Genomic DNA, 15,595 nt, shown 5'->3' with positions numbered 1-15,595 from the left:
TACTGAAGCCCATGCGCCTAGAGCCCATGCTCCGCAACAAGAGAAGCCACCACGATGAGAAGCCCACACACTGCAACGAAGAGTAACCCCCGCTCGCCGCAACTAGAGAAAGTCTGCACACAGCAACCAAGACCCAACGCAGCCATAAATAAATTAATTAATTTTTAAAAAAAAGGCAAGAGGAGATGGTATTGAACTACCAGGGAAATGAGAATGCCGCAGTCCAGAAAACAGTGGCAAGAAATAGATAGTTACAGAACAGACTGGGTTAAGGCTGAAATGGAAATTAAAGAGAATAGTTTACTAAGGAAACGAGTGAGAGAGAAAAATGGATCGATAAAGAGATTATTCCATAAAGAAAGACATAACAGACTCGAGATTTTCTTTTTCCCCCTTCAACTGATCTGCACTGGGGGAAAAATAAAGGAAACAGAAAGATTTAGACTAATGACAATACAAAGAAGATTGAAAGGGAGATACAGGCTAAAAAGAAAAAGGGCTATAACATTCTGAACAACTCTGACCACTTGAACAGTTTCGAAATCTATTGAGAGCAGTAGCCTGAAGAAGGTCAGAGAGAAACAGATTTCTCTTGTCCTGGGAAATGGCCAGTGCTTTGAGAAAGGAACGCTAACCCAAACAATGGTGGAGGAGAGCACGATACAGAACTGCTTCCTGTCGGAAGTGAAGACAGCCATTCTGAAAAAGAGTGGTCATGCACACTGGACAGACCTGGTGAGGGGCAGGGGGAGCGGAAGGCCCATCCAAACCATCAGTAAATCATCTTAAAAATACCAAGTATCTTCATTATGAGACGCTTGGTTCCCTTTGGGCCCCACCTTGAATGACTGAATGAATGGGCACGCCTGCGAGAGAAAGAGAGCAGCTCTTGCCCCGGGGGAGATAAGCCTCAAGGGAACAGCCAGGTGGCAGACAACTGTGGGAGAGGGGAACGCAGATGGAAGGAAGGAAGGAAGGAATGATGGGACACCAGTTCCTCAGGGAAACCTCCCCAGATGAGCAAGAAGAAGCTGGAGTTGGGCAGCCAGGCTTTCCTGTGCCCTCCTGTGGAGGGACGGCTGCCTGAAGAGGGCCTAGGTGGCCATCGGTACCTGGTCATTCGCATACAGGGTTTGAAAGGCCTTCTCTTCGATGAGCTTTTTCACTTTTTCCACATCCAGCTCTTCTATTCTGTAGTTGAGGTCCCCCAGCCACAAGATCACACTGCGAGGACAGAGCACAAAGGTCACAGGGTTTAGGAGGGACTTCACCGGCTCCAGCCGGTGTGCTCCTGACAGAAGGCCCCCCGAGGCTCAGCCTCTGGGGAGCTGGGTGGGGAAGGGACTCGGCTACTCAGGGCCTCTTTTCCTCACACCATCCCATTTAACACCATGTCTAGCATGCTGCTTACTCAATTATCTTGGTCCAAGTTCACTGTACACAGTCTTGAGTTCTCCTTGACTATTTTATTCTTGTATGGCTGGAAAGATAGTCTAATAAGATCTAAAAGCAAGACAATAATTTACCTCTCTCCTGGGAAGAGGCAAAAAAGGTCAAGTATTGGGAGTCCTGTCAGTCACTCAGGGACCCCGGACCAGATGATGCCATGATGCCGCCTCTTGCCTCACCCCCCCTCCAGTCCACAAAACACACTCGCATCCTTTGTTTCTGGAGCTGAGGTCCTCTGAAACAAAGCTCAACCCTTCCAGTGGAGTCTGGCTTTAACCACCACCGTATCATTGGTTGGCTCTTTCTGCAGAGTGTGACAGGTATTTTATCACACCTACTGCTTTGGGAAAATGATGACTAGATGCTCCCAGGTGACATCGCATGTCCCATGAAGACCAATACCGCTTTATTTGAAGCCAAGAACCAGGTCATGAGAGAAACCACGCGGCAGCATACACACACCAAAATGAATGCATCCACAAGCTAAAAGCAGACAAACTGACATGCAAGCTGCAACCTCACAAACTAGGACGCTTCAGGGTCAGCGGAACGGGAGACACAGTCCCTGCTGGGTTCCCTGGAGAAGGGAAGCCATCCTGGCAGCTTTCCAGAACACCAATCAAGACAGGTCTACCACCACAGCAGGCGGACGAGAGGCTGGGCTCTGTGTACTCCCTGGCAGACACCACAGCCCCAGTGGCTTCTTCCTTGTCATAAAAGAAGGGGCACATGCTCCAAGTGTTACTGTAAAGTCTGAAATTCCAGTATGCCTTGAATCTAGACAGAGAGCAAGTATTGGAGATAAAGGAAATACAGAGAACAGACAAAAATCAGCACCAGATGCTCCAAGCAGCTGCAACCACGGCTCTGTAAAGTTGAATCAAGAGGCAAAGAAGACTAAGTGAAGACAGAGAAATGCAGCCCAATTCTCAATTACACATGCTTCTGGAGAGAACAGGCAGACAGAATCCTGAAACATACTAAACCTGAGCTTGAGATGCTCACTCTGGGGTGGCTTTCCTCATGACACTGCATTCAGGCAGACCCATGTTAAAAATAAATCTTACACATTTTCCAGGAACAGATGGTGTCTGGGAAAGATTCTAGAGGTCTGCCAGATGGCAGGTTGGGAAACGAAAAATTTCCAAGAGAGGTAATCCCTGTGTAACTGAGAGTTGGCTGAAGCTCCCACTCGGGCAGTGGGAAGCCTCCCCCGGCTCCCCGCCTAATGAAACAGAGAGCCCGCAACTCGGCCCGTGGGGCCCGGTGCACCTTGTCGGGGTGGAAGGCCAGACTCACTCGTGTTTGCTGATGGTGAGAGGGGGGAGGCTTGGGTCAACCTGACGAAACTGCATTCGAGAACAAATGTCTTTGTAGTCTTGGTTCCTCCTCTCATACTCCTCCGTGTGGGCTGCCAGGTGGGAATTGACAACGCAGATGCTGGTGTTGTGAAACTGGAACCGGATTGCCACACCACCTTTGTTACCCTGTGAAAGGAGTCCAAAAAAAGACCAGTAGTTGTTTAAACACGAGAGGTTGCAAAATGTTTTCTCTTAATTAGTCTGCATCATAATCCTGAGAGGTAAGTAAAGCAGTGTTACAGTCCACATATTACAGGTAGGAAAACACATCCAAGGAGGTAGAACGACTAGCTGGCCAGTGGCAAAGGTGAGTCCACTTTTCAGTAAATCACAGGCAACCCACATGCCTCTCGCTTCCCCATGAGAAGCTAAGCTCTCGCAGCAGAACCTAAAAGGATTTAACAGATTCTAGAAGAGAAAATTGCAAACCTATTATCAGCATTCTTTCTTTCTTTTTCCTTTCTAAGCATTCTTTCTTTTCCTTGGTGACCCAGCATAGATGTCATGCATTAAATGGGAGGACCCACTGGAGGCTCTGGTGTGAAGTGAACACGAGGATTTGGCTAGTTGGGCAAATCAGCCAGCAAGTCACTAATATACAAATTCTGAATGGTCTGCTCCATCTAGCCCTGCTCGATCACGAGGGTACAGTTCACCTCGTACCGCCAGCACCCTCAAACTGGGACGTCTGCAGTCACAGTATCACGAGAAGTGGGGTCCAAATCTTAGGGACCAAGGCCCTCCATGTGCCAGATGTACCAACCAGGAACTCACCATCCTCCCCATGATTCCTGTCCCCACCGTCTCAGCTTCCACTTCTGAGATGTACGCTGCATGCTCTTGTTTGACATATAACAGCAGCATAATCCCAACCAGTCGGATGAGCTTTACCTGGAAGAGAGACAAGCATTCACGTCATGGCATTAACTAGGAGTCAAAAGGAAAAGTAGTCCGGAAGCTGGCTGAGAGTATTACGGAGGAGTCCTCCACACCAGGACACAGGGCAATCACCTGAGTGACTCCATGATAACCTCAACAGCCTACAAGTGCCAAGACCTGCCTCTTTCACACCCAGAGACGCCTCTTCCAGAGGGCCTGGAACTGAAAATCTCAGGATCATTAGGGCTGGCTTTTGATGAAAGTCGCAGAAGAAGTGAAAAGTTATCTTAGCATTTCCCTGCATAGCAACAAAAAACTAGAAGGTCCCCGACTCCTCTCTTACCTTCGCGTATCTGGCATCTGGATGAAGACCCTCTGATACAGCTTTAAACCACTCTTCCTCCTTTGGGGTGTCATGGAAGAAAAAGGCTTCTTTACTCAAATCAAGCTCCTGGAACCTATTGGGAGAAGCAACCAGAGAGTAGAGAAGGGTAACGTGTGAGATGGCACGTTCGCACGTTGGTTTGGGTGTGTAAGGCCTAGCTTTCTAGCTAAACTGCAGGACCCTCAAGAGGGAAGAAGAATAAACACTTAGCGACAAGGGACTAAGTTCCTCAGTCAAGGAACTTACCAGGTGCTTTCACAAGCAGCAGCCCATTTCTTCTTCATAATGAACCTGAAGTAGTTAGAAGAGTCTCCATTTTATATCCGAGATCACTAGCTCGCCCAAGCACCAAGTGGCAAATGGGTTCAAACCTAGGTCTACATAAATTCCAAATTCTAGGCCCCTTCCACTCCTGTACAGGCTTCTTTGCTGTCCCCTCCCCACCAATAGTACCCAGTGCAGTGGTGACAAGACAGCAGGTGTGAAAAAAAAAATGACTGATGGATGGGGCCTTTTTTTTCTTTTAAGCTAACCTTCCTTCCCTGGCAAAAGATATTTTTGCTTTGTGACCAACAAAGTGTTGAATGTCTAAGTAATTAAATTCAGTTCAACGTGTACCGATCTTAACAGAGGGCTGCACTCAAAATTAAATATTAGCATTCAAATGCCAAGCTCATCACTTGAATAGTGCCAGAAATTTGTTTACTGTGAGGAAGCACACTAACAGGGGAACAGCTGTTATTAAGCATATGCTCATTTTTCAATCCCTTCACCTGCTGTGAATTCTCAGTTATAGATCCATGCCCCCATCCCTTCAACCGCAGCTACACGTTCTGGAAAATGCAGAGGCAACTAGAAGAGAAGCACTCACCCCACACAGTATACATCTGGGGCCTGGATACCATGGCTGAGCCAGGGCTGGAGGCACTCCTTAGGGGACTGTCCATTCACATTGTATGTTCCCACAAAAAACCTGTTGCCAAAGACAATCAATCAGTCACTTGGGAGGACTATGGACATGACGGGGAAAGCACTGGATGCTGATTCTGCTCGGTTTCAGTCTCTCTGGACTGGAATTTGAAGCCTTAAGAAATGTCACATCTATCCTAGACCAGTGCAAATGGCACCAAGGGGTGACGTGCAGTCTGCCGTGATATTTGTTGCTTTTGTGATAACTTCAAACAGTGGAGGCCCACTCCGAACATTCCTACTTAGCTTTAACAGCCATTAGAGAGCCGTAATCCACAAAATGACTGTTTACTGTGTGTACCAGTGAAATGAAAAAAGGAAAGTACACTGGTAACTACTTTCCGAAAGAAAGCAACACCAGTGTTCAGACAATTCACTGTTTATATTCCTAGAAGCAACGTTACTTTGTGTTATAGTCCCAATGCAATGATTTACAAAGATCTGGCAGTCATAAAAAGGAACAAAATTGGGTCATTTGTAGAGACGTGGATGGATCTAGGGACTGTCATACAGAGTGAAGTACGTCAGAAAGAGAAAAACAAATATCGTATATTAACGCATATATGTGGAACCTAGAAGAATAGTACAGATGAACCGGTTTGCAGGGCAGAAATAGAGACACAGACGTAGAGAACAAACGTATGGACACCAAGGGGGGAAAGTGGGGGTGGTGGGATGAATTGGGAGAGTGGGATTGACATATATACACTAATATGTATAAAATAGATAACCAATAAGAACCTGCTGTATAAGAAAATAAAATAAAATTCAAAAATTCAAAACTAACTAAATAATAAAAAGATCTGGCAGAATTCTGCACCCTTTATTCATGTAACTTTCGCTCACCTTGCCTAAAAAGATTACCAAACACTAACTTCCTCTGACTAATTTCAATTCAAATGACTTTCTTCAAAGGCCCCAAAAGGGGCTTCCCTGGTGGCGCAGTGGTTGAGAGTCTGCCTGCTGATGCAGGGGACACAGGTTCGTGCCCTGGTCCGGGAAGATCCCACATGCCACGGGGCGGCTGGGCCCATGATGGCCGCTGAGCCTGCGTGTCCGGAGCCTGTGCTCCGCAACGGGAGAGGCCACAACAGTGAGAGGCCCGCGTACAGCAAAAAAAAAAAAAAAAAAGGCCCCAAATGACCAAGGGATACACAGAGGGATAAGCAAAAATCAGGATCTCTCTCCTTCTTCTGCACACGTGTATCTCTTTAAATATTTCTGCAACCATTTGCAAGTTGTGTCACTCCCACCATACCTCCCACAGTGCCTGGCCAGAAAAGGCACAGAATAAATGCCTGCTAAGGAAGAGTGAAAGGAATCACTCATTTAGAAAATGATGGGAGGGACTTCCCTGGTGGCGCAGTGGTTAAGAATCCGCCTGCCAATGTTCAATCCCTGGTCTGGGGAGATCCCACATGCCGTGGAGCAACAAAGCCTGTGAGCCACAACTACCGAGCCTGCGCGCGCTGCAGCTACTGAGCCCACGTGCCGCGACTACCGAAGCCCACGCGGCTAGAGCCCGTGCTCCGCAACATGAGAAGCCACTACAATGAGAAGCATGAGCACCACAATGAAGAGTAGCCCCGGCTCACCGCAACTAGAGAAAGCCTGAGCACAGCAATGAAGACCCAACGCAGCTAAAAAAAGAAAAAGAAAAAAGAAAATGATGGGAGGGACTCTGTACAGGATTTGCTTTCAAATCCAGGGTATGGGGGAATTGCTTAAATTTCAGAGAGGTGAGTGATCATTTTGCTGCGGAAACAGTCTAAGACCCAGTGAGCTACCTGAAGTTCTGGATATAGGTATAATCCTCTTCTTTCTGCATTAGATGTGATTTCACGATTGTGTCTCGCAGTCCAAACTTCTGCATGGATAAAATATGAGCCTTGTCTGATACTGTGATAGTGGAGGAGCGAACCATGTCAGTTATATCAGATTTGGACTTATTCTGTCTAGAAAAACAAAAAAATAATTTTTATTACAAAAAGTTTTTATCATATTTTGATGAGTCCTCCTTGACAAAGTACATGAATATAAAGCTAGAAGTTTCCACACATCAGCATCTGAATTTCAGAAGACTTAAAAGCCTAAAGTAAAACTTATTTGCTAAAACAACACTATTTCTGTGTGGAACAAAGTAAACTTATATGTTGTTGATTGTATAGTACATTGGTCCAGAGATAATAGGTTTGTAGAATCTCAGACCAGAAGGAGACCTGGAAGATAATCTAATCTGATCCCTTCATTTTTCAAATGAGAAAAATGAGACCCAGCAGCGTCAATGATTCATGCGCCTGGGTGGCAGCAGAGTGTGAATCAGAACTCGGTTTAAACAGTGCTCTTTCTGGACCCTGGGCCTCACGTAACAAGACTATAGAACTATCTAGATCTTTTGACTTGATAATTCCCCTGAATCTCTAATCCACAGGAATACCTGAAATAAAAAGAAAGGCAATGAAAATTTATATTTTATTATTATTTGTGTAGTTTTCATAGTCATACTAAAAATTATTCAAATGCCAACATTTAAAGTTAAGCAAAATTTGGCATATGTACATAACAGAATCCTAATAAATGCTTAGAAAACTTTTGTTGAAGATTACTTAATGAATTAAGATACATAAAACACTTGAAACAATTTCTGACATTGAATAAATGCCACTAAAGTGCTTAATTTTAGATTGTCATGTACATACTAATTAAAACTATGTAAAATGCATCTATGTATATCAGGAAGGCTCAAAAGTGAATTGAGAATGATAGATTTAGCTACGTTTAAAGCCCAGGGATTGTTCATTACTGTTTAAGTGTGTAATTTAAATATTGACACAAGTAAGTTTTTATCTTGACCAGATGATTCCAGCTATGACCAGTAGGGGGCACTGGAGCACACACTAAATATAACCGCATCAGAAAAAAGAAAGGAGTAACTAAAAACGGGGAAAAAGAAGTATCTTCAGAGTCAGGAAACTCCTAAAAGAATGGGAGGGAGAGGGCTTCCCTGGTGGCGCAGTGGTTGAGTCCGCCTGCCAATGCAGGGGACACGGGTTTGTGCCCCGGTCCGGGAAGATCCCACGTGCCGCGGAGCGGCTGGGCCCGTGAGCCATGGCCGCTGAGCCTGCGTGTCCGGAGCCTGTGCTCCGCAATGGGAGAGGCCACAGCAGTGAGAGGTCTGCGTACCGAAAAAAAAAAAAAAAAAAGAATGGGAGGGAAATCAAATGTTTCTAATCTACATTTCCGCAGTAGGGTCAGACTGCCAGTTTCAAATCCTAGATCTGCCACTTGCTAGCTCCGGATCTTGGGTGAGTTATATAACATCTCTTCTTCACCTGTTTCCTTAGCTGTGAAACAGAGAAAATAATGGTATCTACCTCTTAAGTTAAAGGAAGGTAATCCATGTAAGTGTATGATGCCTGGCACACATAGGAAATGCTCAATAAAAGCCTAACATTTCCTAGGCCAGTGACTGTGGGACAATGGACATCGTGCACAGCAATGGCCTCAGTTCTACAGCCAGGAAAACCTCAGCCCTAAGAGGCACAAGTGAAGGGAGAGCTGCATTACCTTGGGATCAAGTTTTCTGGTTTATCCTGACCCCAGGAGCTTTGGTCCACAAGCAGACCCTTCCCATCTGGTCTTGACTCATCAAAGAAAGAACCACCTAAGGGGAGGAGGAAGGAATTAAAACATACTTACATATGCTTTACCATATAGACCACAGCTTCTCAAACTGTAGTCTGGGAATGACTGGTGGTTTTCATATTGCTTGAAACCATAGGAAAGGCCTAGGCTGGTGTCTGGATGAAGCTCCCAGAGAGCAGGATAGAGAGGGGAATAAAAAGTATTTCATCCAGATGTCTTTACTACTGAAAACATAACTGTCCCAGCTAGTTTGACCCCCTTTTCTTGGAGACGGAGTGCATTATAGAAGGAACAAAAAGCTAAGAAATCTGCAGACCTAAGTTCTATCACCAGCTCTGCTATTTATTAACCTTTTGACTTTGTGCAAACCATCTAGCCTCTTCTGATCTCAGTAACTTGACCTGTCCTGCCTTCCTCTCAGGCTTATCGTAGGGATTGAATAGACACGAGTAAGCACTTTGAAAGCCACGCAACATATTATAAAATATAACGTAGCGATGTTATTACCATTTACTGCAAGTGAGATTTAAATTCCAAGGAGGAAAAAGGCAAGGGTCAGAGAAGTAAAATTGGGAAGACCCTAAGTGCTTGCCATTGTCAACGCAGCACCTTGAAAACCAAGGAGCCCAAGGACCTGCAACAAAGAAATATTTGGGGAAAGTTGTTAAATCAAGACAAACTGGAAAAGGAAAATCAATCTGCCAATTTACTGTTTCTTTGCTCCTTAAAAGCCAGATCCCTTGTCAACAGGGAACAGCATGAAGAGGCCACAGAAAGATGCTGCTTCGATCCACAAGGTACAAGGAGCACCAGGGGCATGAAACATCACTAAGGAATTCTGCTCTGAAGACTATTACTAAACATGGATTTGTCAACCATGCATTCACAAGAACGCGAAAAAACAAACAAAACACTGGAGCTGAAAAAGAAAACACGATCATTTGAAACATGAAAATAGTTACGTTTCAATGCCTCCAATCAATCAACAAGGGCTTTCAATTTTGCTTCCTAAATTGCCTCTCAAATCAATCAATATACTCCTATCCCCAATATCACTATACTAGCCTAGGGTTACCAACAATTCCCTGGAACTAGTTGAGGGAGACCTCAACTAGTCTCCCTGCTTCCTCTTTCACCCCACCCTCTCTAATCCAATCTCTACACTGTGGCCAGAGGAGTTTTTGAAAAAATGACAACATGGCTTAAAACCTTTTAAAAGCTCGCCATTGGATAAATCCAAGCCCCTTAATACGGGTGCCAAGCCTCTTCCCAGTCTGGATCCTGCCCACCTCTCCAGACACATCACTCACCACAGCCCCCTACCTCCTTGAATGCCATACGCCAAGTATACTAAAGTTACTGCAGTTATACAAAGATCCCATCAGAAACCGACTTCCTTCTTCCTCACTCTGCTTTCCGTGGCTAACTCCTACCCATCCTGTGGCCAGGAGTCAGCAAACTTTTTCTGTAAAGGGCCAGAGGGTAAATGTCCTAAGCTTTGCAGGCCACATAGTCTCTGCAACTATTTAACTCTGCCATTATAGTGTAAAAGCAGCTATAAGCATCAGTATGCCAATAAAACTGTATGGTCACAGATGTTTACATATTATATAATTTCCACGTCACAAAATGTTATTCTCTTTTAATTCTTTTCAAACATTTAAAAAATGTAGAAACTATTCTTAGCTCATGGGCTGTACCAAAGCAGGCAGCAGGCTGGATCTGGCCCAGGGGAATGTAGTTAGCCAACCCCTGGTATAGATATATCTTAGAGGCCATTTCTTCTAAGAAGCCTGCTCTGATTCCTCCCAAACTGGTCAGATGCCCTGACACAGATGTTCCCATAGCTCCCTGTACTTCTCCCACAATAGGCTTGATTGCTGTGTGTTGTAACTGTCTCCCCAGTTGGCCAGTAAGCCTACTGAGGACAAGACTATGCCTTAATACTAAACCATTTGATATTAAATCTTATATATATTCATCGGTTTATTGCATGCTATTTCTGCTAAAGTGTAAGCCCCATGAGGTGGGGACTTTGTCATCTTTATGCTATTTCCCAGGGACCTGGAGCAGCACAGGTGCATAGCAGGTACTCAAGGCGTCAAATGCAAGTGTCAGGAAACTTAAGTTGAAGTCTAGCTCTACTATCATCTTCCTGTGTGACAAGTTACTTCCTTTCTTCGGGTCTTACTTTCTTCATCTATAAAGTAGGGACTTAAAAAATATCTCACAGGGCTTTACAACGTGCAAAGGCAAACTTAGGAATAATGCTTAGGTGTTGTTTCTGCATGTCAGTGCTTTCTGAGGACTCCGTCAGGCCATCTCCTGGGGACAAGTGGTTTGTCCCGTGGACTGGGCTTCCGTCCAGGAGTGGGCAGTGTAGTGACTGGAAAACCACCTTGCTGACCTGCGTCTCGTTGATGCCCCGACCCCGTATCTCTCTCTGGACTCCGTCCAGCAAGAACTAGAACATCTTCATTCATGACTTCATGTAAGGAAATGTTAAGGCATGGTTGGGGGGATTTCCAGCCACAGGGCAGTCTTCTCGGAATCTCTTCCCTCCTGAATCTGGTACGGAAGCTGGCTGTCAGCAGCTCTTTACCAAGTTTATCATCGCACAGCCCCACGGTCCCCTCTCCGGCCACAGCTTCCTGCCCTTCCTCCTCTTCTGCTTCCCTACTGCCACGCTGCCCTTTTTCCAACCTCAGACCTGCAGTCCCTTGTCACCCAATCGAAGAGGTGACATCAGGGATTTTTTTTCCTTTCTTCCCATGTTCGGTCATCACGTCCTACAAATCGTCTCTCCTAAATACTTTCATACCTGAACTTCTCTCCTATCCCTACTGCCATGCCTTAGTTTGGGCCCTTAATATTTCTGGAGAGCACACTCAGTGATTTCCCTGCCACCATTCTCACCCCCTCCAGTGCATACTGACAACCTCTAGAAGGAAACACAAATCTGAGCAGGTCTTTCCTGTGTGTAAAATCCCTTAACTTCTAACACGTTTGTAGTAAAACCCAAACCTCTAAGTATTACATACAAGGACCTTTATAATCAGCCCCAGACTACCTCTCCAGGCCCATCTTCCACCCCCCACTCAAACCACTCCTCTCTCGCCCCCAATCCAGTCACATCAAAACCATTTATTTTTTTAAGGGAATTCCCTGGCAGTCCAGTGGTTAGGACTCTGGTTAGGCGCTTTCACTTTCACTGCCGAGGGCACGGTTTCGATCCCTGGTTGGGGAACTGAGATCCCACAAGCCGCGCAGCGACCGGGGCAGGGGGCAACCATTTATCTTTTTAAATGTTGCCTCTTCACCACCACCCCCGCCCCGATGCTGGGCATAGTCTAACCACCCTCAAACCCACCTGCATGTATCGAACTTCAAACTCACCCTTCAAGACTCAGCTCAGGAGTCATCTCCTTCGAAAAGCCCTCTCTGGCCCTCTCCTTCTACTCTTACCCAGTGCTTACTTCTATCAAGGCATTTATCATAATTGTAACCATGCTTATTTAATTTTATTTGGCCGAGCTGCACAGCATGTGGGATCTTAGTTCCCCAACCAGGGATCAGACCCGGCCCCGGCAGTGAGAGCACCGAGTCCTAACCACTGGACCGCCAGGGAATTCCCTGTAACCGTGTTTAACTCTTTTTATCAAGCTTTCCTCTTTAGCTAGACCACAGGCTTCTGGGAGCAGGGGCTAATGTTCTTGTTCTGTGGCCCCTGGCTTACGGCAACATGAAATATAACAGGCAGTCAGTAAACACACACTGAGCAAACAACCTCAGGGCAGCGGTTAAGCTCACAGTCATTTCTGGGTGCTTTCTGATGACCACCTTTCACACCTACAACTGAAACCATTTCTGAGTAAGAGTATACCTAATAGGTCAACCAGAGCGACAACTGCAACCTTGATCTGGATGTACAGAAGTAGAAAGTGTTCCATTTCTCTTGCGAATTCTGTGCATTGCACTGCACATATTACAGAACCCAAACCCCTCTCACATGCCTGGCTAAATAGATAACACTGACCCTGGAGGCTCCTTCCTTCGCCCAGGCAGCACTATAACCTAATACAGACCCACAATCCCTTATCTGAAACCCTTGAAGCCAAGTGTATTTTGGAATTCAAAATTTGGGACATTTTAGAAAGATAATACACAACCTGTACCGTGTTATACAGCACCCCAGCAGTCAGAGGCAACATCCAGAAACCAGTAACGTTAGGAGTTCCTCAGCGCAACTTATGAGTAGTAACGCTTAGTGGGATAAATAAAGCTTATAAATAGCCTCCTGTCAGTTCAAGCAAATCTTACTGCCAAAGTGAGCTTGGGCCAAATTTACAAAAAAAATTTATTTTCCACCTTCAGAGCTTTTAGGACTTCAGAAATGCTGATAAGGAATTAAAGGTGGTAGTTAAGAATGTGGCCTATATGCATCAGAAAGGATTGAAATATGTGTCTATGTACATATATACCACGTTTATAAATATATAAATTTAGCCAAATACATATACAGATGGGAAAGTCTGGAAAGTATACACTGAACGTCAACAGTAGTCATTTCTCGGTGATAGGATTGCTTTTTCTTTTTGCTTATAGGTACTTTCAAAGTTAGCTAAAATAAGATGTATTTGTATATATGTATATATAAATGTACTATAATTATATAAAGATATATATGTAATATATATATAAAATATATATATTATAAAGATATATATATATATATATATATATATCAACATATACAGGCTTTGGAGTCAGACTTAGATTCCATTTCTGGCCCTACTTACTAGCTGTATGACCCTGAACAAGTTATCTCACTTCTCTAAGCTTCTGCTTCCTGAACTGAACAAAGATAACAGTATCCACCTCCTATGGCTGCTGTCTTCTTTTCTATGGTTAATCGAGGCCACCCCTCACTGCATGGCCAAAAGGTCCTCTAGAAGCCAAACCAGACCTGTTGAAGGCCCAGATCTACAAAACAAAGACAGGAGGCATGACCTCCATTTCAATGTTTTATAGCCAGGCCTGCCACTGACTTGGGGTCTGGGCTTTTCCAAAAACATGACATCACACAAGGAGAAAAAGCAAATTCACACCAAAATCCAAGTACTCTATTTCTTTTGAGAATTGCCCAAGAGGCAGCAACATTATTTCTTAATTCAATGGCTCCTTCTGTCTCCTCCTCCTGCTCTGCTTCCCCACTGCAGGTCCCCCAGTTATTTACAGGTACTCCCCAAGATCCAGACCAGTGCTACCCGATCGATGATGGAAACGTTCTACAACTGCACTGCCCAAAACAGTAGCCACTAGCTACATTTGAACAGTTAAAACGTGGCAAGAGTGAATGAGAAACTGAATTTTTTATTTACCTAGAGTAAATTTAAATAGCCACACGTGGCTAGAGGCTACAATACTGGCCAGTGCAGCTCTAGATCTTGTTCTTCTCTTCTACAAGAACCATCAGCCATCACACCCAATTCTAAACAGAGCTATCCAGCTGTGCCTGAGTTCAGGCCCTGCACTGTCCACTGGGTACTTCTACAAGATGCTCTGTGCACGGGTGGCTCCCAGGTAAAGCTGTGCTTTGACTTCTGGGCCAGCCCCTGAGCTCCCCCTGCTGTCACCAGCACCATCATCGCCCTGTCGGCCCGGTTTGCCATCCGGCCCTTCGCTCACCCCTCTCCTTAGCTCCCCAGAGCCAGTCAGCCATCCATCTCTTCGTTCTCACAATTGCCTTCCTCCAGGCCATCCTCTCTCCTCACCTGTTACCTCAAGAGCCTCCCAACTAAGAGATCTTCCTGCTTCTCCCTACCCGATTTACCAATTTTGTCTTTGGACTTGGCCAAAGTCTAATCAGATTAGACACTGATTTCATCTCTCCCTGCTCTAACACTTTCAGTATTACACCACTACTTGCAGGTGAAGGTCCAAACTCGTTGGACTGACACAAGAGGCCCTTTGCAAACTGGTCCTGCTCTCTCTCGCCATCCACCACCCAAAGACAGCCGATTCTAAACAGACAGGTTCCCCATGCACATCGCCCTCACTCTGACTTTCTGGCCCTTCTGCTTCAAAGTCCAGCCTCAATTCCTCCACCCTCCATCACCAAGCCCTCCTCAACCACACTAAAGCTCAGCAGTCATTTCTCCGAATTCTGAACGCCTTCCTGTCTATATGACTTGTCTGGAACTTTAAGGGAAATTAGAGTGTTTTTGGAAAAGCCCTGTGGCTCTGGAATAAAATGACCTAGATATTTCACTGGCTCCATCCATAACCTCATAGGAAACCTCAAGCAAATTACTTAATTTGTTTCGTCATTTGTAAAATGAGGATAACACACTGAACTTACATAGAAGCCGAAAGGATAAACAAATGAAATTCTATTTTTTTTTTTTTTTTTTTTTTTTTTTGCGTTACACGGGCCTCTCACTGTTGTGGCCTCTCCCGTTGCGGAGCACAGGTTCTGGACGTGCAGGCTCAGTGACCATGGCTCATGGGCCTAGCTGCTCCGCGGCATGTGGGATCTTCCCGGACCGGGGCGCGAACCTGTGTCCCCTGCAACAGCAGGCGGACTCTCAACCACTGCGCCACCAGGGAAGCCCAAATGAAATTCTTAATGGGTCAAGAGCCATGGACAATGCCTGGTACACAGCACCATATGCAGGAACGGTTAGTTCTCTTCCCTCTGCTCTACTTCTTCTCATTCCCACTGCTTTGATAATAATGACTGCCATTTATCAAGTCCCCCCGAATAGCTAGGCTTGTGCTAAGTTCTTCACGTGTTATTTCTGATTACTGGCCTCCTTTTACAAGTAAAGCTATTGAGGCCCAGAGCAGGTAGCACACATGCCCAAGGACACAGAGCCAGGCCAGTAAATGGTGCAGCTGATATTAA

At 45.3% G+C, this 15,595-nt stretch overlaps 1 protein-coding gene across 5 annotated transcripts in view; it reads right to left on the bottom strand.

The window, feature by feature from the left end:
• INPP5B (inositol polyphosphate-5-phosphatase B) overlaps nucleotides 1–15,595 on the bottom strand; it is a 47,459-nt gene that overhangs the window by 13,472 nt on the left and 18,392 nt on the right. For all 5 annotated transcript variants that reach the window (XM_082656703.1, XM_082656704.1, XM_082656705.1 and 2 more), the window contains 7 exons: nucleotides 8,611–8,707; nucleotides 6,831–6,998; nucleotides 4,946–5,047; nucleotides 4,033–4,147; nucleotides 3,585–3,701; nucleotides 2,749–2,936; nucleotides 1,113–1,224 (listed from right to left, as the gene is read on the bottom strand). In XM_082656703.1, coding sequence (XP_082512829.1) covers nucleotides 1,113–1,224; nucleotides 2,749–2,936; nucleotides 3,585–3,701; nucleotides 4,033–4,147; nucleotides 4,946–5,047; nucleotides 6,831–6,998; nucleotides 8,611–8,707 — 899 coding nt within the window. The remainder of the gene's footprint in view (nucleotides 1–1,112; nucleotides 1,225–2,748; nucleotides 2,937–3,584; nucleotides 3,702–4,032; nucleotides 4,148–4,945; nucleotides 5,048–6,830; nucleotides 6,999–8,610; nucleotides 8,708–15,595) is intronic.

Source organism: Grampus griseus (assembly GCF_964374135.1).
Source record: "Grampus griseus genome assembly, chromosome: 1".
Taxonomy (NCBI): domain Eukaryota; kingdom Metazoa; phylum Chordata; class Mammalia; order Artiodactyla; family Delphinidae; genus Grampus; species Grampus griseus.
The sequence above is the reverse complement of the archived record's forward strand: the minus strand, read 5'-3'. Positions and strand labels throughout refer to the sequence as shown.